The sequence below is a fragment of the Culex quinquefasciatus genome, chromosome 2 (genome assembly GCF_015732765.1).
Source record: "Culex quinquefasciatus strain JHB chromosome 2, VPISU_Cqui_1.0_pri_paternal, whole genome shotgun sequence".
NCBI lineage: Eukaryota > Metazoa > Arthropoda > Insecta > Diptera > Culicidae > Culex > Culex quinquefasciatus.
In genome coordinates this window covers 74361000-74385279 of record NC_051862.1, presented here as the reverse complement: position 1 = coordinate 74385279, position 24280 = coordinate 74361000, and the positions used below count along the sequence as shown (strand labels likewise).

General features: G+C 38.2%; 3 protein-coding genes across 3 annotated transcripts in view; 1 reads left to right on the top strand and 2 right to left on the bottom strand.

Annotated features, from left to right (window-relative positions):
* Positions 1–9321, bottom strand: part of LOC6045060 (putative transcription factor SOX-15) — a 111419-nt gene extending 102098 nt beyond the window's left edge. The window contains exon 1 of the mRNA XM_038252635.1: positions 8557–9321. Within this exon, the coding sequence (XP_038108563.1) occupies positions 8557–8600 (44 nt within the window). The 5' untranslated portion in view covers positions 8601–9321. The remainder of the gene's footprint in view (positions 1–8556) is intronic.
* A 3870-nt stretch (positions 9322–13191) lies between these two features.
* Positions 13192–15099, bottom strand: LOC6045062 (melanization protease 1). The gene is made up of 5 exons (XM_038252636.1): positions 14560–15099; positions 14357–14499; positions 13960–14282; positions 13619–13905; positions 13192–13559 (listed from the first exon to the last, which is right to left on the bottom strand). Exons 1-5 carry the CDS (start codon positions 14633–14635, stop codon positions 13246–13248), a joined length of 1143 nt encoding a protein of 380 aa, XP_038108564.1. The 5' UTR covers positions 14636–15099; the 3' UTR covers positions 13192–13245.
* A 4238-nt stretch (positions 15100–19337) lies between these two features.
* LOC6045063 (melanization protease 1) lies at positions 19338–20963 on the top strand. Its single transcript, XM_001862442.2, has 5 exons — positions 19338–19529; positions 19592–19734; positions 19803–20137; positions 20200–20486; positions 20555–20963. Exons 1-5 carry the CDS (start codon positions 19454–19456, stop codon positions 20866–20868), a joined length of 1155 nt encoding a protein of 384 aa, XP_001862477.2. The 5' UTR covers positions 19338–19453; the 3' UTR covers positions 20869–20963.
* Positions 20964–24280: the final 3317 nt, after the last annotated feature.

Below are 24280 nucleotides of genomic sequence, written 5' to 3'. Positions count from 1 at the left end.
ACAAAGATGATGTGCATGCTTTTGAATGCGATTTTACCATCGGATTTTTTTACTGTGTACCTATCGATCGGTAGGTTGGTAGATTGATTTGGACCTAGTTTTCATAAAGACAATCTATTAGTTTTCTTAGTCTAAAAGTTTGAAGATCTGGCAACCCTGTCTAAAGTTACGAACTCGCACTTTTTGACAGTTTGACAGTTTGCTTGCCTTGTTTCTTTGCAGAAACGTCAACCTGCATACATTTTGCTTTGTTCGCAGGTTTGCGAGTTTGGCAAACTGTCAAACACAAAAAAGTGTGAGTTTGTTTGTCATAGTCTAATACCTGCTTTAAGTGATATTTCCTAAATTTTCTTGAAGCCGGATCTCAGATCAGAAAAGAATATTGATAAACTAATAAAACGGGTCAAATAAAGGATCCGGGATAACTATTGAACTACTAGTCGGATTTTCAAACAATTTAATAGCGCCGGTTTGGGCACCCAACCGGATCGAATGCAACATAGATCAAATCGGATCAGCCAGTATTAAGAAAACTTGGCAAGAATTGCCTTTCCTCAGTAATCGGTAGAGAGTAAAATTGTTTCGATTTGCCGAGAGAATAATGGTGACACCGAGAGCATAATGCTCTCAAAAAACCGATCTGCGCTCACCCGCACCTAAAGGAGCCATTACACTATCGCAAACAAACAAACAAACTCGCACTCATTCGTGTTTGACAGTTTGCCAAACTCTCAAACTTGCAAATAAGGCTACATCCATAAAGTACGTCACGCTAAAATCGGCCAAAATTTACCCCCCATCCCCCCCTTTGTCACGCTTTTCCTATACTTATAACATGCAATGTCACACTTGCTCAGACCCCCTCCCCCTAGAGCGTGACATATTTTATGGATGACGCCTAAGGCAAAATGTATGCAGACTGACGATTGTTCAAAAAAAATCAGCCAAACAAACAAAGCTGGCAAACTGTCAAAAAATGCGAGTTTGTGTGTTTATTTGCCGCTGTGTAATAGCTCCTTAACGTTGCCAGGTTAAAATTTAAAAAAATCTGGCCAAGCGCCGATACAAAATCTAGAAAGCGAAAATGCTAATTCTGCTTGAAAAAAAAAATTTGTTTCAACTTAAATCCAATCCAATGTTTTCAAATGGCATAATTTGCACTTAAAAAACATTTTTTCCAGAAATGTAACCTAAACTAAGAAATATTGTAATTGTGCCGTTCATTTTGTTCAAAAAATATTTAAAATTATCTGAAAATTAAAACACTGGCAAAATCTGTCGGAATCTTAAGTAGAGCGTGGATTATCTTTATTCTGTCGAGACCTTGAAATATCTGGCAGGTCCAGATCTAACTGGCAATCTGGCAACTCTGCCCACACCTTTTCAAACTCAGAGAGAAGTGTTGCCACTCTCAGTATGTAAACATTTTAAAACAAAACCGTCATCCTAATTTAAAAAAAAGATGGAACACATAAGAAGTTTTTTTTTAATATGTCCTATTAGGGTGTAATATCAAAATCGATTTTCCAGCACAGCATTTTTTCAGTTCCTTTTGGGGTCCTAAACAACTCCCCACAACTTCCCAAACTGGAATGATTGGTTTAGTCCTCACTTTGCGCAAAGCGATTCAATTTTCCATATAAATTTGTATGGGAAAAATCATTTTTTTGAATTTTAATATTAAAAAAATCCAAGTTTCACACTGTACTTAAACCGGGTTCATATTCGAATGCTCTGTAAGATGCTCTACAACTTTCCCGAAGAGCGTATGGTGCTAACTTGCCCCTGAAAGACGATACAGCGTCCTCAAAACTCGTCTAAAACGTGATTTTAGGGCAAAAAACACGTTTTAGACGAGTTTTGAACACGCTGTATCTTTTTATAGAAGCAAGTTAGCACCATACTCTCTTCGAAAAAGTTTTAGAGCATATTTCAGAGTATTCAAATATGAATCCGGTTAAAGTACAGCGTGATGCGTGAAATTTATAAATATCAAAATCCAAAAAAATGGTTTTCCCCATACAAATTCCCATAGCAAATTGAATCGCTTTGCGCAAAGTGAGGACTAAACCAATCGTTCCCAAACTTCGGGGAGTTGTTTTGGACCCCATAAGGAACTAAAAAGTAGCTGTGCTCATCAGATTTGGATAATTTTATTTTTTTCCATACAACCATATTACACCCTAATGTCCTATAAGCATATGAAAGACAATAGTTTGTAGGACCTATAAAAAACTCTAGATATTTTGAACACGTATTCATAAAATCAAATACATTTAAACCGTCGTTCCATACACAAATGATCAATCATTCTTAATTTTGACCATCTGCGCAAAATTCGACGAAATATTTAACAGTTTTCAAAAATCAATCCTCGTCTCGCCAATAATCCATCCAAATTATTCACGCGTGCAGTTTGATTTCAATAATTTCATCATTAATATGTCAAAATTTCCGAAACCATCCACGGCACAAATTTCCTCACATCGATCGATGTCGCAGAACCTGGGCTCGTGTCGTCGTGCTGATGATGATAATGCAAGAATTTTTAAACTTTGAAGAACTTTTCACCCATCTCCACCCACACCTTACTTCCCAGAGGTCTGTTCCTAACCCATCGTCGTGGATGTTTGTTTTACTTTTCCTTGTGGCTGGAACCTTTAAAGCACAGCAACAAGAACAAGAACTATGCGCCAAACGTTTGACGGTTTGTTCCCGTCCCTTCCCTTGCAAAGCACCGATGCATCATGACAGTTTGGCCGATGGATTCGACAGTGATTGAACAGCGTGAAATTAACCCTCGATCAGCGTTGGAAGAATTTCAGTTAAAAGTGTGAACACTTTTTGAGAGAGTCACTGAGAGATAGAGAACAGATGAACGAAACTCTCTTTTCTCTTTCATGAGATTTCGATGAAATGAAAGAACAACGATTCAGTTTTGAGAATTTCAGTGTAGATTGTAATCTCGATGCGTTGCTAAGTCACTCTTTGTAGACTACACTGAAACCCCGATGGTTTGACACCAACCGCTGTAAAACGAACTAAACGCTTTTTAGTTTGACACCCCTTTTACACGGAGTTCACACACACTACCAAACGTTTGATTTGATAGTGTACGTGAGCGCCGTGTGAAAAGTGACAGTTCGTTTCTTTTTAGTTTAACTTTGACCAACCAACGAAGTACAAACTGAAAAAGAGTTGAACGAAAAAGTGACCAACCACCGGGGGTTGAGTGTAGGTTATATTGGATTTAAAAAATAAGTTTAATAATTTGTCAATGATTCCAGTTTGATAGTTTAGTGTTATTTTTACTCTCAAATTTACAAGCCAGACAGGCAAAAAAACTTCAAAACGAGGTAAATTAATAAGAAGATTTTTAGCAAAAAAAAAACTATTTAAATAATGAATACAAAGAGCCATTGAAGGTTAACAAAAACTTCAACCCGATCTTTGGTCGATCGCAAACGACTGCCGCTGCAGCGCTGCAAGAGTTGGGTGTGGGTGATGGTTACCTGGCCAGAAGTGTAATCACCTTAATTCCACCCGAGGGGGGGCTCGCACGTACACGTACTCTCCAGCGAGCATGAATGAAATGATGACTTTGAACATACACACGCTAGAACGCTTTCTGGGTGTGTTCCAAATTGAGCGTTTTCGATCGAAGTTTTTTTCTTCTTCTTTTTTAATTTTATTTTACTTTTTTTTCCTCTCGTCTATAACGAACATAATTTCCGGTCTGTTGCGACTAGTTTAACGACAAATTACCGTGGCCTGTGCAGAGTGGGGGACATGTTTTTTTCTTCTTCTCCGGGCCCGGCGCGCCCGAGAATGACAAGTGAATTTGAATGTGTGGTTTTGGAACCGAAGTCAAACCGAGCTTGTTATGGGTCTTTTTAGAGGTAGGAGTATAACTATTTTGGGGAAGCTTCGATCGCTGGAAAAAAACGATTAGTCAATTGGTAATCCAAATCTATCGTTCCGGGATCGAATTTGGTAATCTAGACATTAGAGAGGTCATAAAGCATTCTGTCAGCGGATGTGATTAGTCATTTTTGGGACAAATAGCTTTTTATTTGGCAAAAGCAAATCCAACATAATAAAACAAAAAAATGCATAGAAATACCTGAAAAAAAAATTTGCTATGTTTAATTTGTCATCGAATTATATTTTTTGACAATCAGCAACCAAGTCTTAAAAGTATAAATTACCTACTTTGAATAAAATTTTCATCGTTTTTTTCAAAATATTCAATTCAATTGATACTAACATTTTGATACATTCAACGGAAATAGTTACCCCTCTTAGATTTTTCTAAAAATTTGCCCTATGGGATTATTTTGCTCCCGTATCACGAACCCGTGGTATATTTTTGACTATATCGTGACGGTGGGTCTGTACGACCCCTTCCATGTTTTAGCATTCGAAAAACATGTATTTTCAGCAAATGAATTGATTTTTTAAAGTAGTGTAACGAAAAACAGCAGTATTTCCTAATTTAATTTTGGACTGTTTTCGCTTAAAATAAGTATTTAAGGAATTTTGAGTACGCCATCAAATTGGGCTCGACTATAATTTTTTTTGAATGCTAAAAAAATTAAGAAGTTAAAGGGGTCGTAGAGCATCACCGTCACGAGCAACTATGCCAGATTTATTTATGGGAGATCTGTATTGTCTTAAAAATAAACCTTTATTTTATCTGTATCATGTCGAATTCAAAGCCACAGAATATGTTTTTGAATTTTGAATAGCAGATTTAAGCTTTTTAATCATGTTAAAGCATAATTCAATTACTAAATTGTTGAAATTTTTAAATTAAACTATTTTAAAAAGAATCTGTGTTTACAGATTTTTGTGATTTTTGGGATCGAAAAATCTGTATAATATAGATTTATCTGTATATCTGTAAAATTAATTATAAGGACACATTTTCACGAAAATTACGAAAAAGGGTCGGGGAAACTGCTGTGTGAGTTGGCGGAGAATGACCCATATCAAGAAATATTATTTTTATAATACTCTGCATCAAATTTTTTTAAATAATATAAAGATATCGTAAAAAATAAATAGATTTTTTCAATTTTATAATATTTCATTCATTTATTTCATTCGCCTAGATATTATGAACAAAACGTAGAAATACCGCTTCAAGTTTATTACTTTAAAAAACGTTTCTTAATCCACCATTAGGTGGGTGGTGCCTTCCTCACATTTACAAAGTAATAATGAAAATAAGTTTATGAAAAAAATATACCTGATACAGACTTTTCCAGAAAACATGCAGACTCTCATTTGAAGCAATATGGCAACCGGGCGTTTCGCATCTGACGCGACTCTCGCACGTAAACAAAAAGACCCGGCCTTTTGAGGTTATGCAAAAAATCGCCCTTTTTTGTAATTACAAAAATCTTTTTCTTGGCATAACTTTTTAAGTACTTTACTAAACAAAATAAAATTTAATAGGGTCTTAGGGGACCCCAAAACGAACAGAATAAGGCGGATCCGGCCAAAATCGGTTCAGTCAGTTCTGAGATAATCGTGTGGAAAAAAATCGTGTCTACACACATCCCCACATACATTTGTTCGGAATTTGATTCTGAGTCGATAGGTATACGTGAAGGTGTATTTAGGAAGTTTATTTTTCGAGTGATTTTATAGCCTTGCCTCAGTGAGGTGAGGAAGGCAAAACCAAGGCGCATGAAAATTACTTAGGCAAATGGCTTTAATCTAATTTCCTACGCGTTTTTTTGTCAATCTAATGTGAAGAAGTTAACTTATCATTACTTATTTAACATTAATTCCATCGTTCACAAAAGGCAAAAAACTTATACCAAAAATTTAGTTTTATTTAGAAAAATCCCACAATGTTTGAAAACAAGGTCTTAAATTTAAAATTTATTATTTTCCAAAGTGTTTATTCCAAAGGGATAATTATATCGTCTTATAAGTTTAGCAAACATCTGGAAGAATAACTCCAACTTTTATTGGGATTATCGGATTAGTAGTTAAAGTAACAAAAAATACGAACAAAGATTTGATCGAAGAATAACTAAATAATAACTAGACTGTTATTACAATAACCATTAAATAACAAAAAAAATAACGACTAGGGCAAGTGATTTTTCACGACAAAAAAAATCGAAATTTCGCGGCATGATTATTACAAAACATTGAAATTTCACGGCAATTTCACGGTACTCTAAAAACTGCTCAAAATAAATGTAAAAATAAGCTCTTTTAGCGTAATTATGATCAGAAAATTGTTTTAAAAGGTAGCACTGTAAATTGGGGTGACATTGATATCTCGGGGTGACTTTGATAGAGTTTTCAAATGCAGGTCAAATTCATAGCTCAACATTTTTGAGAATTTTGAGTATATTAGCACTAAGGGCTACCTTATTAACGAACATCAATCAAAAAAAAAATGTGACTGTTATATTGGATGTATCCAAATTAGTGGCCAAATCAAATTTCTATCAATGTCACCCCGGGCTATCAATCTTACCCCAGTTTACGGTATCGATAGATGACACAAAAGATTATTTAAAAAAATGCATTTGATTTTTTTTTAAATTTCCGTCAGTTATATTTATGATTCAGTTTACTTAATTAGATAAGAAGTAGTAAAACAAGAGTTGTAAAACTAACAATATGTAAAACATTATTTGTTTTCCCAGGGTTAACAATAGATGAATTCGAGTATTTGAATAAATTTTAGGCAAAACTCATAAAAGCAGTTGATAATTGCAGAAAATTATTATACATTGCAAATGCTCAACAAATAACTTTTTTTGGGTTTTCATTCATTGTAGTGTTTAATAACGTTTTTTTACAATCTTTTTTGGAATTTTGAGGAATAAATAAATTTTGCTGGAAATGTAGAATCAATTTCTGCGCTTCATACAATATTTTAATGAACAATATCTTTAACAAATAGTTCTAAATCTGACAAGCAATATTTGGTTAGTATAAAAACTACATCCGAAATGCCTGTTAAAAATCTTGTAAAGTATTCGAAATAAAATAAATAATGCTTAAATGTACTGAAAAGCGATTTATCAATGAAATATTCAAAATTTCGCAGTATTTCACGGTGCTTACAAAATTTCACGGCCCGGGGAAAATTTCACGAATTACGCGGTTTCCGCGAAATCACAAAAAATCACTAGTCCTAATAACGACGAATAACAATTCTTATTGTAAATAACATTAAATGTTATTGGCCTAGAAATTTCAAATATCAAAAAATGTTATTCCCAAGTTATTTCCGTCTGCTCGAGAATCTGAAGAATTGAAAACTAATCTGACAAAATAATGAAATTTGGTTGTAATGCCCACTTCTTTGACTAAACTGAACTTTTCAATAAAGATGCAAAACAAACAAAAGCTTACGATGCAAAAATCAAATTGAACATTTGAAATGATATAACAATGCTGCAACATGCTGGAAACTTCTTGTCAAATTTCAAAAAAGTTCAAAAAAGAAGCAAACTGGTGTTAATGAATTTTATTGTTCGGTTTTCAACCAAATAAGATAGCAGTAAGCAGTATTAATTTTCCCTATCACACAGATTTTTCAGATGATATAGGGGAACAGCATCTAATTCCAGTGTGCCTCTAATGTTGGCAGGTCAGAACTTTGACATTCAATTAAAGCTTATTAAAAGCATTTTCAACTGAAATCGAGTGATAAATAGCTCAATAAGAAGTGAGCAAGCAAGTTTTTATCAAAAGTTTTGCAAAATTTGTTGTTTAAATAGTGAAAATCAGCAAATTGGATGGAGTTAGAAGCGAGTGCTTAACCTGCCAAACATACGAGAATTTCCCCTATTCTGCCCACCAGTGAAAAAACGGCTAATATCCACTTTTGGCAAAAACGAGATATTGGCACCAGCTGGTAGAGGACGTTCCAACGCATCTTCTGGACCTTGAATTTAATTGAAATAATGTTTAGACTTGGCTGCCGATAAGAAAAACCAAACGGCTAATATGCCACTCTTATGGGAAATTGCCTTGACGGAGATTTTGTGACAAACACAAAAACGCGTTTTTCTCGGAATACTTGATTTGGCATAATAGCCGAATTTTCAATTATGGGCAGTATTATGTTGAATAAACAACTTCAATTCTATACATGTATTGCAAAGCAAACCGTTCCCCGAAAACGCTACGCCAAACCAAAAATCAGCACACTTCACTAGGTCACTTTCAAAAACCCCGAATAAAATAACGGAGTCTCCCCCTGGGTGTTCCCCTCCTCCCTGGTCAGGTGTCTGTTCCGTCCTCTCCAAACTTCACCTCTACGTTCAATTACGCCTCTCTTGCTTGGTGTGCCCGCCAGCAATTTACATATTTAAAAAGCCTGCAGTACTGAATTTAATAATCATAAATTAAGACCCAGCCAGCCGAAAATCCCCCCCGCACTCAGGTGTTCAAGAACCCCACCGACCAACTTTCTTTCCCACACACGAACTCCGTTAGTCCGGGCGGATGTACGTTCCCGATCGGATCATCCGAACCGACGGTCGGATCTCAACTCTAAATCTGGGCAACACTCACTTGTAATGACCGTAACCGTTGTCACGTTCTCCGTCTGACTCCATGGTTCTGCTTCAACTTTCCAAGGATTCTTCGGTAGGATTCTCTTCGACGAAGATGCTTTGTCCACTTCACTTGATGTCGACCTGCAGGTCTTTGTTCTGATTTGTTGATACTTTTCTAATTAGCTGAATCCAGCTTGCACGTTCTCATCACTTCACGATTGCTGTTTATTGCCACTAGTTGATCGCTCTTCCTTCAGCACAACTCCGATCACATTGCTCCGTTGAATCCAGGTGTTTACTCACTGATTAATACGTCTTCCGCGCTGAACACGAATAAGCCGCTTAACTATTTGTCACATTACCAATTAGTACACCTTGACGCTATACACCTTGCTACCCTTTGTTGTTTGTTCCCTCACTTCGCGTAATCCACTGCGAATCCTTCCTCTCTTCTTCTACGTTCCGTGAAGTCGTCGACGTTTCAAGTCTGCTTCAACTGCTTGACTTCACATCGCCCGTAATTATCCAATTAAACACACTTTTGATTGTTCTTCAAGCAGACACAACACCCCACAAGAAACTCCAACAACACGATCCGACGATCTGCGCCACGATCCTTGCGCAGGATCAGCCGGTCGATCTACGAACTACTCGATGTTCAATCAACGGAACCACTCGAAAACTCGCTGAACAAAACTAAAAAACCCGACAACCTCCTGGAACGTGTGCGGTACGTGCGCGCGTTACTCCTCGAGTGAGAGACCTCGGAAAGTGCCGTACGGTTCGGAGCTCGCGACGAGCACTCTCGTAGACCGGTTTGACGGAGGGGTTCGAGCGGGACAGCTATACGAGGTTAGCAAGCTGCGCGCGCCCGCTCACCAGGTGAGAGAAGATTGATTCGTTCAGGTGAGAGAGGGGAGCAAAAGAGATCGCTAGGCTTGCGCGGAACAAAGACGACTAGTTGCGTGCGCAGCTCTCGGCTTGTCCTTGTCCGGCTCGCTCAGCCGTTTTTCCGAGAGTTGTTTCAGCGCTTCTCTCTCTCCGCAAAACTTGTCAGTTTTTCATCATTCATCTGAGGTGAGGTGCTTATCTACTTGGGCGCAGCTGCGCTGAGATTGCCGTTTCCATCGGTTATGTACTGGAGCTGGCACCTTTGGGGTACATATTTACTGTTATTAGGAACAGCCGTTTGAGCTGTTGAGCTGGCTGGCCGTATCCGATGCATCTTAACGTTATGTAGTCCAACGGAATTAATTAGACGAGGAAAAACAGCAACTAATACGCGTGAGTTGGCGTTGGAGGGCACTGGTTTTTCATTCAAGAACGTGGTGAAGGGGCAGTTGAAAATATGAGGACTGTAACGTAAATATTTTGATTTGATTCAAATCTCTAAAATTCCGTGAAACAAAAAAACGAAGTTGACTTGGTAGCTGTCGGCCGCTTTTGCTCGTACAGTACAGATAGTACAGATCCCCAAGATTCTATTCCAGTCTTGAAATATTCATAAAAACCCGAAAAAAAAACCTCTGTGCATTGTTGTAACTGTTCATATGAAAGAAATTTCAATTCTGCCGTGCTATCTTAACACACCTTGAATTGCTGTAAGTGCGACAACTGGCCAAAGGGATTTTAGACTTAACGCGTTTGACACACGTATATGCCTGACTATCATAAACATGGGCAGCGAATGGAAGGTTAAAGCTGCCAGAAAAAAAAAGAATTAACAACAACAACCATAAACATTTGTAATTATAACTAGGAACTCCGGCTACTAATTTCAACCATACTTCAGGACAATTCACATAATGGTCAGCCAAACAAAACGTGTTTGTTATTGTTTTTAACGCGTGCTCTATTTTTTGTTTATCCATGGTCAAACATAAAAAGCGTTTTTTCTAGGAACTCGCTAACATTTTCAAATAGTACATAGAAAACCCATTGCGCACTAGTTGTTTTGTAAAAAAGTACTCTAGAATTGTTCTGGTTGAGAATGGCTGTAGAAAATAGAATTTAATTTAGTACAAAGTATAAATTTTGACTGGAATACCATTCAAACTAAGTATAAAATTCGCCCGAAAATAATTTTCACCACCGCTTTAAATGTTTTCAAAAAACTGGCCGTAGGGGACATGTTAAGTTTCTAGAGAAAAAAAAAACCTTAAAAACATGACATTGACATGGAAGTTTGGATATAATTTCTTAAAATTATGAAGGTCTGGCTTCAAAAAAGTACCCAAATATCACTTAAGTGATACAGATCATGACATGAGACATGGTTGCCATTCACCTCAATTTCTTCGGAATTTGTTAGTAGCGTGTCCCAAAAAACCACGAAGTCGAGTAATCAATGTGCTCAGTCCTCAAATGATAGATAATCATGTTAGAAACAACTCTCTCATACATGAAAAATCTCGGAAAAATCGTTTAGCATGTTAAGGGACCATCCATAAACCACGTGGACACTTTAGGTGGGGGTGGGGGTGGGTTAAGCGATTGTCCACGCTCCATACAAAAAAGATTTTTTTTGTATGGGCAATTGTCCACGAAGGGGGGGGGGGGGGGGTTTAGATTCCCAAAAAAGTGTCCACGTGGTTTATGGATAGTCCCTAAGCATGTTTAGCATTTTATTGAATAAAGTCAAATTTTTCGAAAATTTCATAAAATCTGCTAAGAACATGGATAATACCATAAAATGATGGTGTCTGGTCCAATAAAAGGTTAATGTGTCGATTTGACCTTTGAAAACCTCATTTTCAGTTTCCCAGTAGCTTTTATTTCGAAAAATACCAGTTTTTACTTGACTTTTTTTCAATCTTTTCCCTCGGTATTGAACACAAAAATTTCCTTATCTGGAAGGATACATGCATCTTGTAGAAAATTTTCCGCTGAAGATTTTTGTCTAAGCAACTTTGTTTCAAGTTTCATCAACTCTGAGCTGAGATTAGAGCGTCCAATTTACGGTCCCGGGGAAAAAATCCCGGGATTTCCCGTAAAAAAATATTTCCCGTTTCCCGGGAAATTTATAAATTTCCTGGGAATTCCCGAAATATGCAAATTTCTTAATTTTTTTGACCCAATTTTTTTAAATGCAATAGAAAAAATGAAGAAACCTTGCTTAATGAAAATAAACTATTACAATTCAGGTAAACTTTTTAAAGTAATTGGATATCGAATAAAGACTATTTAAACCCTTTACCGCCAAAGCAAAATTGAGATTTTTTACAAGAAGAATTACTTCAATTCGATCAAAAAATTTAAATTTTAAGTAAAAGAATTAAGGAGCACTGGTGCAACAAGGGGTGTTAGAAGAACCGGCTCCGTGGCTTAATGGTTACGGCTTCTGCCTCACAAGCAGAAGGTTCAGGGATCAAATCCCGGTCGGTGCCTTTGAATTCAGGAATTGGAACGAAAACGAAACTGAATCAGGTGGGATTCGAACTCACACCTCTGGATTGATGGTCTAGGACTCTAACCAGTCGGCCATCTGGTGGTTATAAAACATGTTGTATTCTTCTCATATTAAATACGCTCTGATCCCTGATTTGCCTGAAGGGATTGGGAGTCTTAAGATAGATCAAGGATCCGTCTGGTGCTTGCTTCTATGTTAAGGCGGGGCCGGACAATGCCCAACGACCTCGGAATTGGGCCGCTAGGATCTCTGCCATTCTGAAATGGGTCGTTGGAAGCAGCGCGAGGGCTATCACCACTGTTTATTGTGGAACAACCTAAAGTAAATGTAGTCTAGATAAATTTGTGTTCAGTGTTCTATGTACTTTCTCTCTTGATCGATCTGTGTAGTGTAACAATATTTGTGTGACCTTATCAGCGAGAGAATTGATAAGAGAGCGAGATCTTAATCTCCTCTCTAGGCTAGCTATTAAATTTGGACTAATAAATCTGCCTCTTTCGGCTCTGACCACCCGACGACTCGGTCATGTGTCCTGACTTCTAGTCCGCGCGTTCTGTTTTATTTCGATCCGTTGCGATCTATTCTTGCCGGTCCCCGTTTTCCGTGGCCGGTTCCTGTCCGCTCTCGAACGAGCATCGAAGGTGAACACCATGGATACAAATAAACAAATAACAATTATAAGACAAGGGATTATACGCATTTTCGTGATCTGAACCACAACGTAACGTTTACGCTCTCATCTTATAGTCAATACCAAAAACAATTAAAAATTAAATAAAATGGGTGTGCTGATAATGTAAAACAGTAACGAGAAATCAAATGCTGAATTTTTCAAATCCTAGCAAATTGCTACACAAATTATCGATTGCGTTACTGTTAAAAGCTTGCTTGAGACATACAGAATGCCATTGCCTAAAATTGAGGTCCAAAGCGATTCATAAGCTAAAACGAGGTTCCGAAATTCGAAGCAAATGTGTCCGGATTTCAAATCAGCCGGGATGCGGGATTCGAAGCACAACCAGTAATTTTAATTTTAAAATTCTGATTAAAAAATGGATAGAAACGACATATTTTGCATTGCATTTCCAGCTTACGACTAGATATTTTGCTAGCTATAAAACAATTGATATGCTACTAAGTGTCCAAATTTCAATTCAGGACGTTAAATGTCAATTAAATATACCCTTTGCAAAACTGCGCTACAAAAACTGACACAAGATCAAATTGAAAACGAAATATTAGTTTCCTTAGAAGGTTTTATTATTACTTTGAGTTACACTGGTTAACCAAAAGTCTTCAATTTACCAAATTTTCTTCGATCCAGCTCATGTGACTGGTCACCCTGGTGTAAACACCCGGCAGAGTTGATTTTCCGCACGGTGGTCCCAAGCTTACAACCCCAATCAAGAACCAATTGCCGTTCACCGAAGTCATCAATGGTCCTCCGGAATCTCCTCTGCACGTGCCCCGTTTCAATTCGGTGGCCGACTTAGCGCAGATATGATTTGGGTGCACTTTTTGGTGGACTAATGCTAGTTGGAAATCGTTTTGGCACTCTTCCACACTGGTCGTTACCAGATCGGTTTGCATTTTCAAGCGACTTCGGGTTTCTAGAAGAAATGTAGATTTTTGATCAGAATTTCTTGGTATTTTTATATGAAACAGTTACCATTTCCGATGCTACCCCATCCTACCACAGTTACATTTCGTTCAATGAACAAATTCTCCTCGAGTTCAGCAGATTGCGGAAGACAAATAGGTAGGAAATAATCGTAATAATCTTCAGGAAGAGCATTTTGTAATTTTAACAAAGCAATATCGTTCTGCTTGTTTCGGAATTGGAAATGAATTTTAATTTCTGCAATCTGTGCGTTAACTACTTTCGGATTACAGTTATCTGGCCCGTCGCAATCCGGGTCAGATTCTAGATCATATTCACCAAGTCGTGCAATTAAACTGTAAGAAAATATTATAAGTTGTCAGTATTTTTTTTCATCAATTTGGAATTACTCTTCTTTTCGAACATGTTGCACGCAATGAGCAGCGGTAATGACATAACGTGTGTTGATTAGCGAACCGCCACAATTAACGCTCGGAGGATTCTTATTTCTGTACTCGAGGGCAACTGTCCATGGAAACTGGTCTATTTCGGTTTTATTGCCACCGAAGATCCTGTCGCCTAGGCTATCAAGTCCACAAACAGTCGTATCAGGTAGATTCATTTTGCTGCTAGGAGCAGTCCTAGCAGCGACGATCGGTACTCTTATCTCACTTGCTGGAGTACTCGAAGTTGGAAGATTTAAAGTAACACCGGAGGGTTCTTCACAGCAAACCTGATGAATGAAGTTGAAAGTTGTACCTTGATGAAGAAAAATTCCTGAAATAGAAAACTTGTCGACTAGATCACCTTTCGCGGGCCACACACTCGTCTATTCAATAAAGCCCGTTCTTGGGTGGACAGTATTGTAGCTTGAGCCAACTCTCGTAAAAATGGACAATGATCGATATCAACGCAACTTCCGGGTTTAGCTTCATCCGTCAAACATGGCACTGAAAGGTTTTGTAGGTTGAATGCTAATCAGTTATTCGCAGTTATGATTTAAAACTTACCGGATTCTTGCGATGAAATTATTTGATGGCCAAGTAATACACAAGTAATCACTAGTTTCTTCAGTAGATTTGCCATTCTCGCGACTAATCTTCGTTCCGAGTACGAGTGTACTGACGAGTCCAATGATTAAGTAAACGTCACCTCTCGCAGTTCATGATTATCTCATTTTTTGACAGTGTCGTAACAAGCTGATTCTTGAGAAGAAATCAGAGGATTCAATATGATCGTTAATTCATTGAAATGAAATGTTGCAATACTAACAAGCTGAAACATTACTCTTTGATATCCGCAAGAAACTCCTACATGTCAGTTTATGTCTGATTTATTCCGACAAGTTACAAGTGCAGTAGAGCAAATCACTTAACTCCTGCAGCCACAGCATGGACTCTAGAGCTGACATTCTGACCCACTTATAGAGCACCACACATCATAAACGAGCGACGAAAAATCAGTTTTTCCACTTTGCACTTTAACAGAGCCTGAAAGACATCAGCACCTAGTGCATCAAAGCTTTTATTCAAATTAGTTTGCATACTAAAGTAATCACCTGGTTGGAAACGGCCACATTATTCATCTCGTAAAAGATGGCACACTAAAACGCCCTTTTTCTCCGGAGAAAAAGAAAATGTGGCGTTCCACCATTCGGTCGATATGGTTTACTGGAGATGCTCGTTAATAATTTATTTAAATGAAGGAAAAATCTTGGGTTTCTACACTAAGATACTGGCAAAGAGTATTTTTCCCTTCTCTCTGATACTGGTCCAGGCAAATCCAAAAATTAGCTTAGAGAGAGGTGATCTCAATCAAGGATCTACAATGCCTTACTAAAAGTCACTTCAAAACGTAACATATATTGGACACTTTGTTCCATTCCAACAAAGATCAAGCAAAAGTTTTAAAATGCATTTGGGTAATTCTCTACCAAATCACACGAAATCGGTATAAGTTGCCCCGACCCCTCTTCGATTTGCGTGAAACTTTGTCCTAAGGGGTAACTTTTGTCCCTGATCACGAATCCGAGGTCCGTTTGGGATCTAAGTAATCTGGGAGCGTGAACAGACGTATATTTTTCCGCTGTCATATTTGTGGAATTTGTATTTAAAAAAACGTTCGATTTCAATTTTTAAACCGGAGTTCCTGTACAATTTAAATGGTGGTAGCGGTTGAGGGGGTGACGATTACACGAACAAGAAGGCAGGATCAGCAACAGCTGGAGCACTTTATGAAGTGGTCATCATGCTCCTGTTCTAATCTACTAATTCGGCCAGCAGTAGCAGACTTAATGCATCGTGTGGTGATCAGTACCAACTTGCGGCGTCTTATGCCTTTACTGCCGGTCGAGCAGTACCAGGATCGCTGCTGGAACCTTGATTGTTGCTGCCCGCTACATTACTGTAGTCCTGTTCAAGTCCAGAAGTCTTAGAAGAATTACGATTCAAGTGGCATGTGATGATAAGTTCAAACCCTGCTGGAGCTGTTAAATCTAGATTTGGTGAGATCTATCCATTTTATCTATCATTATTTGATAGATGATTTTATTCCCTTATTTTATAAAAATATTCTATTGATCAAATGATTTATCCATATTATACCTTTCCCACCTTCCCTTTCTCCTATCCTCATTACCTCCCCCACCCCTCCCCCCGCCCCTAAATATTATTATCTGCCAAATTTACACTTTCACACCACACCAAAACTGATTCGGAGCGTTTGGTACGGTATGTCCACGCATCCTTCCTACCCTGATGATTCTGTGAAATGTGATCCGTTCACAGAATCTGTCTCTGCGGTTAATGCAATATACCTGTCTCTGCGTTTAATACAATATACCTGCTATACCGTAAACTGGGGTGACATTGATAGCCCGGGGTGACTTTGATAGGGTTTTCAAATGCCCGTCAAATTCATAGCTCAACATTTTTGAGAATTTTAAGTATATAAGAACTAAGGGCTACCTTATTACCGAACATATGTGCAAAAATGTGACTGTTATATTGGTTGTATCAAAATTAGTGGCCAAACCAAATTTCTATCAATGTCACCCCGGGCTATCAATCTCACCCCAGTTTACGGTACATTTTCGGGGTAACTCGGATGTACTGTAATCATTAATATTGACAAGAAAGAACTTGAGGCATAATCTTACCACAAGTTCTTCCAGGATGCTTTCTTCGGACTGGCTGCGCTTGTGTTCGATTAGATTAGATGATCACGAATCCGAGGTCCGTTTTTTGATATCTCGTGTGAGAGAGGAGCGGTATGACCCCTTCCATTTTAGAATATGCGAAAAAGAGGTGTTTTTCAATCATTTGCAGCCAAAGGGATTCAGAATTCGGAAAAACGTATTTTTCATCGAAAAAAACACAGATTTTTCATTTAGAACAAAAAATTTCCTATAGAACAATTTTTTTTTTATTTTGAAATTTCGTGTTTTTTTTAACTTTGCAGGGTTATTTTTCAGAGTGTAATAATGTCCTACAAAGTTGTAGAGCAGACAATTACAAAAAAAAAAAATGATATAGAAACATAAGGGGTTTGCTCTGCTGGAAGTGTTGAATCTTGTGTTGGTGAGATCTATCCATTTTATCTATCATTATTTGATAGACGATTTTATTCCCTTATATTATAAAAATATTCTATTGATCAAATGATATATCCATATTATCCCTTTCCCACCTTCCCTTTCTCCTATCCTCATTTCCTCCACCTCCCCCCTCCCCCTGCCCCTAAATATTATTATTTGCCAAATTTACAATTACACACCACACCACAACTGATTCGGAGCGTTTGGTACGGTATGTCCACGCATCCTTCCTCCCCTGATGATTCTGTGAAATGTGATCCGTTCACAGAATCTGTCTCTGCGGTTAATGCAACGCAGTAGGCCTGGCCGCTTTAATTTTTGCTATACATTTTCGGGATAACTCGGATGTACTGTTATCATTAATATTGGCAAGAAAGGACTTGAGGCGTAATCTTACCACAAGTTCTTCCAGGATCCTTTCTTCGGACTGGCTGCGCTTGTGTTCGATTAGATTAGATTAGATTTAGAAACATAAGGGGTTTGCTTATAAACATCCCGAGTTATCGCAATTTTACGAATAAAAAAGTTTTTTTTTTCAGGATGTTTAACGTAACACATCCAAAAAACAAGATTCGGAGATATTATCTTTTGAAAATAAAATCGTATTTTGAATCATTAATTGGAAAATTATTTCGATGGAGAAGCACCAACCTTATGCCTTATGCAACAATATCGAGGGTTTTGGTCCAACACTGTCCGACTCTGTCTGAGTGATAATCGTGAACTGCAACACAATTTAAAGTTCTTTCAATGAAATGTCCACTTAATCAGTGAATGCTTTAGGACCTCCGTACTAGGACTTAAGATCGGATGCAGGAATGGCAAATTTGCAGAAAACACTGGCGATTCTCTGTTTATTATTTGACCTGAACACAGTTTTTTCGCAACAGTCTGATATGTCTAAAAAAAACTTGCATCAAATTTAATAATTTCTCAGATTGTTCAAACAAAATTGCAGACGCATGTTTGACGGAGGAAGCTACGCCTGCGAGATGCGTTGGCATCGAGTTCTGTCCCCTGTTATTACCTTTGGCCCGGACAACGATACTTTCGCATCGAGAAAAAATGTCACTGACTAAACCAGAGTGTGGAAAGCAGATGGTAAGTATCGAACATTACAAAATTAAACGATTAACAACGATTTAAAGCGCACACAAAAGCACATTTTTCTATCTCGGGGTTTCCCTGAAAGCGTGAAAAAACCTTCAACTTCTGTAGACACTACTAAAGACTTCGATTGCAACAGATAAGGGCTTTTGTTAATTTGATTTGGTTAACCGCGGTGGATTTTCTTGAAATAATTCGAACTGTCAAAAATCCACCAAAGCATCAACCGGTGGATACTTTTCTATCACAGATTTTTGTGCGATCAATGTGGTAGATGCTTTGGTGGATTTTTGACAGTTCGAATTATTTCAAGAAAATCCACCACGGTTAACCAAATCAAATTAACAAACGCCCTATAGTCTTCATTGGACATTGACGAACCTTTCTTTCAGCTTGATTGCCCGACTTGGCGAATATGATTTGGAAAAGAACCCGGATTGTGACGGTGTTGATGGCCATGGCAAACATTGTAATCCAAACGTGATTTTTGCCACAATCGCCGAAATTAAAATACATGCCCTGTTTAGACGGCAACGGAACGACATTGCTCTCTTAAAAATGCAAAATACTCTTCCTGAGAATTATTTTGATCATGTACAACCAATTTGTCTTCCTAGATCGGCAAAGATTCAGCAGAACTCGTTCGACCACCATAATTTCTAAGGTGAACAAAAATCACATTTGTGCCAAATCGTCCACCTCATCGCAACAAGACGCATGCAGAGGCGATTCCGGAGGTCCCATGATGTTTTCATTAGACGGAAACTGGTACTTGATAGGGGTTGTTGGCTTTGGATATGTGTGTGGAAGAACAATGCTGCCCGGTGTGTACGCCAGGGTGACCAGCTACATGGATTGGATCGAAGGCAACCTCGTAGAATGAAATAATCTGATGAAATTTGAAAATCTTTAGTGTCTATTGAGTTTTTTATTAAACTACGATCTTGACAGCATTATTTGGAATAAATTGATTTACAAGAATCGTCTTCAAAATTATCAAAAAAAAACCCTCAAAAGTAAATCAACTAACGATCATTTCAAATCTACTCGTCTCAAGAACTAGCGCACTGTCCAACGAAGAGTCATGATGAACCGTCGCGAAACAAAGCGATCTCGCGTTCTGTCAAGGTGAAGTCCACTTAATCAGCGGTGGTCTCCTCGCGTCAGTACATCCGTACTGGGAGTGAAGATCGGAGGCAAAAATGGCAAATCTGCTGCTGAAGCTGGCGATTCTTTGTGTGCTACTTGGCTTAAACACGATTTCGTCGCAAGAAACGGGTTAGTTTTTCAGGGAGATTTGCTGGTGTTACAAGCTGAAACCATCTTTTTAACATTTTTAGGTCCATGTTTGACGGCTGGTGCCAAACCCGGAAGATGCGTCGATATCGATCTTTGTCCATTTTTACGAGATTTGGCCCAAGCTGCAGTGCTCTCGAAACAGGAACAGCTGTTACTGAAGAAAAGAATTTGTGGAGAACGAAAGGTTTTCATTGTTCCCCACTGATACTCATAATCTTGATGAAACTAACAAGTTTGTTCAACCTTCCCAAGGTTTGCTGTGAGGAACCTTCCAGCGTAACTTCCGAACCACCAATAACTCCTGCCAGTATGACTAGAAAGCCAATCGTTACAAGTCCTCCAACTAGGACTCCCACTCCTACTCCTGGCAGGAAAATGGCCCTCCCTGGAACGAGCATCTGTGGACTTGATACCGTAGGTGAGAAAATTTTCGCTGGTGAAAGAACCGAACTGGATCAGTTCCCATGGGCAGTTGCCCTTGAGTACCGAACTGAGGATCCAGCTGCTGTAAAATGTGGAGGTTCCCTGATCAACACGCGTTACGTCATTACCGCTGCTCACTGCGTGAAACATGTTCAAAAAGAAGAGTAAAACTCAACTTGAATTTTTGAACCATACTTCATCTGAAACTGATTGAAACTACTTTCAGCATAATCGCTCGGCTTGGTGAATGGAACTTGGAAGCTAACCCGGATTGTGACGATTACAATAATTGTAATCCGGAAGTTATTTACGCAGAGATTGCAGAAATCAAAGTACACCCACAATACCGACAAAGGCAGAACGATATTGCATTGTTGAAATTGAAAAAATCTCTCAACAAGGATTACTATGTCCACATCCGACCTATTTGTCTTCCCGAATCGGCAGATCTCATGCAGAATTTGTTCATCCATCAAAATGTGTCCGTTGTTGGGTGGGGCGGCACAGAAATAGGTAAGTTAACCTAAATCACCGTATTAATGTAGCTTTGATCAATAACGAAAACAAATCCCTTGTTCTAGAGCCCCGCAGTCAATTCAAGATGTACACCAGTCTGGTGACGATCAGCGTGAACGAATGCCAGGCCGAGCTGCAGCAAACTTTGACCAAGCCAAAGCTGTACGCAAATCACATCTGTGCCAAATCGGCGACCGGATTTGCACGGGACGCTTGCGGAGGCGATTCCGGAGGACCCATGATGGCTTCGGTGCACGGATCCTGGTACCTGATTGGGGTCGTTGGCTTTGGACCTCCGTGCGGGAAAACGCTGCTGCCGGGAGTGTACGCAAGGGTGACCAGCTACATGGATTGGATCGAGGATAATCTAGTAGATTGAAGAACTTGTTTGGTGGTTGTTCATGTTATTCGAGCAACTAACAGCTAGGAGTAGTTACTCACTAAACAAATAAATTCCTATTCCGACCAACCAGATTTGTGTGCATTTTCAATGTAATGTTTATTCTGTGATCCAAAAACATGGGGGAAGACGTGGACATACCGTACCAAAAGCTTCGAGTTAAAACTCAAAATCTCTAAATCAAATTATTTTGTATTACTCACTCACAAAAAGAAATATTTATAACTTAAATCAGAATCAAGTTACAGCAAACTATTCCACCAACATAATTGCCGATATCTTTCCGGCATCGACCTAAGCCTCAGACCACCGAGTGTGTGGGTGGCTTTTACCTTCTTGCAGCCACGTCGTCGCCAGCCAGTCGCTATTAGCCGGGCCCATCTAGATCTAGCCAGAACCCGCGCGATGAGTTCGACGTTCAACTCTTTAGGTCGATCCAGGAACTCTCCTTCGCTGCATATATGCAGCCAGTACCACGATGGATGGTTCCCCTCGGGCAGAGAGATTATCAGCTCGCGGGAATCGGATATAAAATAATTACTTTGTTTGCTCTTCCACGGGTAACGACTTTATTGGAGATTTTGATTTCTCGAGGCGCTTTCGGGGTACGCACCGTGTCATGAGCTTGGGCGCACACTGGAGAAAGGTACCCCCGACCGGAATTCTGCGCCCAGGAAAAACAAATAATCCCAAATCAATGAACTGATCGGAGCTTCGTTGCTTGCTTCAAACTTGCTCGAGCATACCCAGAGTGCCTTCGAGGGCAATTAAGCAGACTTGAGCTGCTCGAGAAATTCGCGGATTAGCGAACGCGAACGCAACTCGCGCGAGAGTGATCGAATGGTGATAAGCGCGAGCCCAACTTTCGAGGCGTACGCGCCCCTGACAAGCGGTTCATGCTTGGCCAAACTGTTGAGAAGGCGGAGAGCGACCGGCCGGTCTCGCAAATCAAGATAAATCAATTTCTGCAATATTAAAAGTATAATTTAATAATAACCGTGCGGATAGAGGAAAAGCGATGGGAAATCAAACGGCGATAGCCAAAGGGGTCTCGCGGGACCAGTTGAGCAGATTCTGGCTAAACGTTGCACTTGAACTTTACTCCCATTTGATGATAGGGTGAAGAGTTCAAAGACTTGAGAGCCTTGCCATCAGCGAGAGTTTGAAGTTTGGATATGATAAACATTTTGTTGAAATGTTGAAACAGACGTTTTGATGCCCAAAAATCAAAACCGTCAAATAGACATTAGACAAACCTGTGCTTTTCCAAATATTTCTGACTAATACTTTCAGGATCGGGGTGCCATTGAAACATTGGCCAATGTAATTGAACGGCTTGTATGTGTAAACATAAAATCTGTAGTAATACAAAATCCGAATCTCCTATCAAGTCCTAAACATATGATCATTAGAAATAAATCATGGTACAAGGTAAACAAACGAGCTCAATATGTCTACCACAAACAGTAAATTTTCACAATCTGATTCCTCGTTTGGAAACCAAATCTAATTAAAACATATGAGCAACTCTCTACGAAATCGGCCGATTTCGACCATTTTTATTTTTTGTATTTTTTGATTTGGCTCAAACTTTGTGGGGGCCTTCCCTATGACCAAATAAGCTATTTTGCGTCATTAGTTCACCCATACAAGTCTTCATACAATTTCGGCAGCTGTCCATACAAAAATGGTATGTAAATATTCAAACAGCTGTAACTTTTGAGTGAATTTTCTGATCAATTTGGTGTTTTCAGCAAAGTTGTAGGTATTGTTGTGGACTTTTGAGAAAAAAATAGGTACACGGAAAAAAAATTTGCAGATTTTTTTATCAACTTTTTTTTCACTAAAACTCAATTTCCCAAAATACGTATTTTTTTATTTTCGAGATTTTTTGATATGTTTTAGGGGACAAAAATCCGCAACTTTTGAGCCATAGAGAAACATGGTCAAAAAATCTGCCGCCGAGTTATGAATTTTTGAAAAAATAGTGATTTTTGGAAAAAATCGAAGTTTCATGCAAAAACAAGTTTGACATTATTTTTTAATGCAAAATTGAATTTGCAATCGAAAAGTACTTTACAGATTTTTTGATAAAGGGCTCCGTTTTCATGATATAGCCACAGAAAGTTTGATTTTAGCGAAATATTTGCAGTTGTTCAATTTTTAAAAATAGTGACCATGAGTGACCATTTCTAAAAATATTTTTTTTGAAAAGTTCAGAAAATTTGCTATAAAATTGTCTAAGAGACATTGAAGATTGGACCTCTGGTTGCTGAGATACAGCGGCTTGAAGAAAAAGAAACACGAAAATTGAAGTTTTCTAAGTCTCACCCAAACAGCCCACCATTTTCTAATGACGATATCTCAGCAATTAATGGTCCGATTTTCAATGTTAATACATGAAACATTCGTGAAATTTTTTGATCTTTTCGAAAAAAATATTTTGAAAATTTTTAAATCGAGACTAGCATTTTAAATGGGCGCAATATTCAATGTTTGGCCATTTTTAAATGTTAGTCTTGATTTAAAAAATTTCAAAATATTTTTTTCGAAAAGATCAAAAAATTTCACGAATGTTTCATGTATTAACATTGAAAATCGGACCATTAATTGCTGAGATATCGTCATTAGAAAATGGTGGGCTGTTTGGGTGAGACTTAGAAAACTTCAATTTTCGTGTTTCTTTTTCTTAAAGCGGCTCTATCTCAGCAACCCGAGGTCCAATCTTCAATGTCTCTTAGACAATTTTATAGCAAATTTTCTGAACTTTTCAAAAAAAATATTTTTAGGCATGGTCACTCATGGTCACTATTTTTAAAAATTGAAAAACTGCAAATATTTCGCTAAAATCAAACTTTCTGTGGCTATATCTTGAAAACGGAGCCCTTTATCAAATAATCTGTAAAGTACTTTTCGATTGCAAATTCAATTTTGCATTAAAAAATAATGTCAAACTTGTTTTTGCATGAAACTTCGATTTTTTCCAAAAATCACTATTTTTCAAAATTCATAACTCGGCGGCAGATTTTGACCATGTTTCTATGGCTCAAAAGTTGCGGATTTTGTCCTAAAACATATAAAAAATCTCGAAAATCAAAAATACGTATTTTGGGAATTTGAGTTTTAGTGAAAAAGTTGATAAAAAATCTGCAATTTTTTTCCGTGTACCTATTTTTTCTCAAAAGTCTCAACAATACCTACAACTTTGCCGAAGACACCAAATTGATCAGAAAATTCACTCAAAAGTTACAGCTGTTTGAATATTTACATACCATTTTTGTATGGACAGCTGCCAAAATTGTATGAAGACTTGTATGGGTGAACCAATGACGCAAAATAGCTTATTTGGTCATAGGGAAGGCCCCCACAAAGTTTGAGCCAAATCAAAAAA

What these genes read in the sequence shown, in the direction of transcription:
- LOC6045063 (XM_001862442.2), top strand. Translation starts at nt 19,454, where the DNA reads ATGGCAAATCTGCTGCTGAAGCTGGCGATTCTTTGTGTGCTACTTGGC. An exon ending in GAATTTGTGGAGAACGAAAG is followed by an intron (nt 19,735 to 19,802) that starts GTTTTCATTGTT and finishes AACCTTCCCAAG; the next exon opens with GTTTGCTGTGAGGAACCTTC. An exon ending in GTGGGGCGGCACAGAAATAG is followed by an intron (nt 20,487 to 20,554) that starts GTAAGTTAACCT and finishes CCCTTGTTCTAG; the next exon opens with AGCCCCGCAGTCAATTCAAG.
- LOC6045062 (XM_038252636.1), bottom strand. Translation starts at nt 14,635, where the DNA reads ATGGCAAATCTACTGAAGAAACTAGTGATTACTTGTGTATTACTTGGC. An exon ending in AATTTCATCGCAAGAATCCG is followed by an intron (nt 14,500 to 14,559) that starts GTAAGTTTTAAA and finishes AAAACCTTTCAG; the next exon opens with TGCCATGTTTGACGGATGAA. An exon ending in GAGTGTGTGGCCCGCGAAAG is followed by an intron (nt 14,283 to 14,356) that starts GTGATCTAGTCG and finishes TTCATTCATCAG; the next exon opens with GTTTGCTGTGAAGAACCCTC.